Source organism: Rutidosis leptorrhynchoides, chromosome 5, assembly GCF_046630445.1.
Source record: "Rutidosis leptorrhynchoides isolate AG116_Rl617_1_P2 chromosome 5, CSIRO_AGI_Rlap_v1, whole genome shotgun sequence".
Lineage (NCBI taxonomy): Eukaryota > Viridiplantae > Streptophyta > Magnoliopsida > Asterales > Asteraceae > Rutidosis > Rutidosis leptorrhynchoides.
Window position 1 is genome coordinate 355,044,415 of NC_092337.1, and position 2,157 is coordinate 355,046,571.

Consider the following 2,157-nt stretch of genomic DNA (forward strand, 5'->3'; position numbering starts at 1 on the left):
TGTTGATCGTTCTAGTAATTGTATCTTCTTGTATCAAAGAATCCACAAACTTATCCCACTGATTATTGAAACCAAACCATATGGTATGTCAAATGATCACTACCGACCCCTAATGTTCCTTTGTTCTCTATCCATCAGAGATGACACGTGATTTATGATAGCCCACAAACTTGTACATCCACCAGAATCATCAAAAGTTTTTCAACTTTTGAACTCCACGTCAAATCTCATAATTCTTTAACCGATTCCATCAAAGGATTATCACCAAATACTTAATTAGTTTGTTAGAAAAAGGGTTGTAAATTGATAATCCCTGATTGATTCTTGAATCGTGACACACTTTCCTAACTAAGTATTTCGACCCTACTTGCCTCGGGTTACACGAAATCTTAATTGGGATAAGACAAGAACGCAATTTGTCTCTAGGCAAGAAGAAATCAAATTATAGTATTAGTGAGAATGTGATTTTTCTTGTTTGTATAATGAAAGCAAAGTCCCATATATATAGAAAATGGAAAGGTGCAATGAAAGGACACAACCTTTCAATGAAAGTGTGCAACTCTTCATTGACACCTTTTAGAAAATAACATCACTTTTCATGAAATGATGTAACCATTCATGGTTACCTTTTCATCAAATGATGTATTTCCAAGACCTTATCGAATTAACCAGAACGAGCGTGCACTCCGCACTCTCCAAACTCGTCATTGAGCTTAATGCGATAAGCATTTGCTTTCTAGTAAATCCCAATTAACTAAAATGATTGTTGATAACACTAAAATCACCAACAAATAATCCCAATAATAATCAGTTGGCTAACTCTAGTACCAATAATCGATCTGGTTACGAGTCTACACTAGTCTCGTGTCCAGTTGATCTGGATCCGGCAGCGGCTCCGGCTCCAGCTCCAGCTAAATTTAGTACCAATAATACACAATCAGGTTACGAGTCTGCAGAACTCTCATTTTCAGTTGGTCTGGTTCTTAAGCGGCCAAATGAAGAAATTAATGCCATGAAAATGGAACTAACTATGGGTGCCTCTGAAATTACACCATTAACAACAAATTCGACTAAACAAGACGAGGAACCAAAATAAATTGGGTGGATCTGCCATGGGACTTATGAAGTCGATCATGGACGTGGCTGCTGTGGCCAAATCAGTAATGGGCAATTACAACAACATAAACGGTAAACCAAATGAAAATTATGACACGAATAATCCAATTGGTTGGGCTCTTCCGACGGGTCCCTATAAAATGAGCACCAGTGGTAATTGTCGTTTCAACCAAATCTTCAGTGGAGGTATTGCAATTAACCCTCCATTTGATGGTACTGTACAGACAGGACCAAGTGGGTTTGGAGGAATTTTACGTGATGAACGTGGCAGATGGGTTCGAGGGTTTATAGGGTTTATCGGTGATAGTGATGGTCTCACAGTTGAATTCCATGGAATTCATTGTGGATTGTTGCTTTTGGATAAACTTGGTCTCAAAGGATCCGTTCTTGAATCCGGTTATCTTGCTGCTACTAAGTGGATTACAGATAAGTCGTATCATCCTACAACAAAGGTGATGATAAATTGTTGGGATATTGTTGTGAATTGCAGACGTTTAGTAGACAAAAACGAGATTATTGTTAGGTGTTGTCCGAGTAACAAATGTGCTGATAAGTTTGCGAATATGGCGGTTGAGAAGCGAGAACCTTTCATGGAGATTATGGATGTTCCGAATGAGATAAAAGAGATTGTTGATTATGAATCTTCGATCATGTGGCGAAACTGATCATTTATGGTTCTTTGCATTTTTCACTTTTTATGTCTAATGTCTTGTGTGATTATTGTTTGGGTTCTTGTATTCTTAAGTTGGTATGTTCCTTTTTATCTGTCTTTGATTAATTTCTAGGTTGAAGGTATTGTGTTCTTTTCTACAGAATAAGTGTTGAGAATATAACAATGTGATGAGTTTATCTGTTGTTACTTATTTTATTTTGTATTCGATCACTCCGTAAAGAGGTATATTCAATTCATCGGATATTTGCAAACTTAGGCCACTCCCTGCCTTAACAACATTTAATAAAACATCTCTATTCCACAACACCACCACATCAGCAGAAAAAACATTAACATTCCTTTAACTAATATCTCCCTATCATACACTC

General features: G+C 37.0%; 1 protein-coding gene across 1 annotated transcript; it reads left to right on the forward strand.

The window, feature by feature from the left end:
* Positions 1-1,133: 1,133 nt before the first annotated feature.
* Positions 1,134-1,781, forward strand: LOC139849670 (uncharacterized). Its single transcript, XM_071839302.1, has one exon. It carries the CDS (start codon positions 1,134-1,136, stop codon positions 1,779-1,781), a length of 648 nt encoding a protein of 215 aa, XP_071695403.1.
* The last annotated feature ends 376 nt before the right edge of the window (positions 1,782-2,157 follow it).

Excerpts from the sequence above, each read along its gene's own strand:
- LOC139849670 (XM_071839302.1), top strand. The coding sequence starts at position 1,134 with ATGGACGTGGCTGCTGTGGCCAAATCAGTAATGGGCAATTACAACAAC.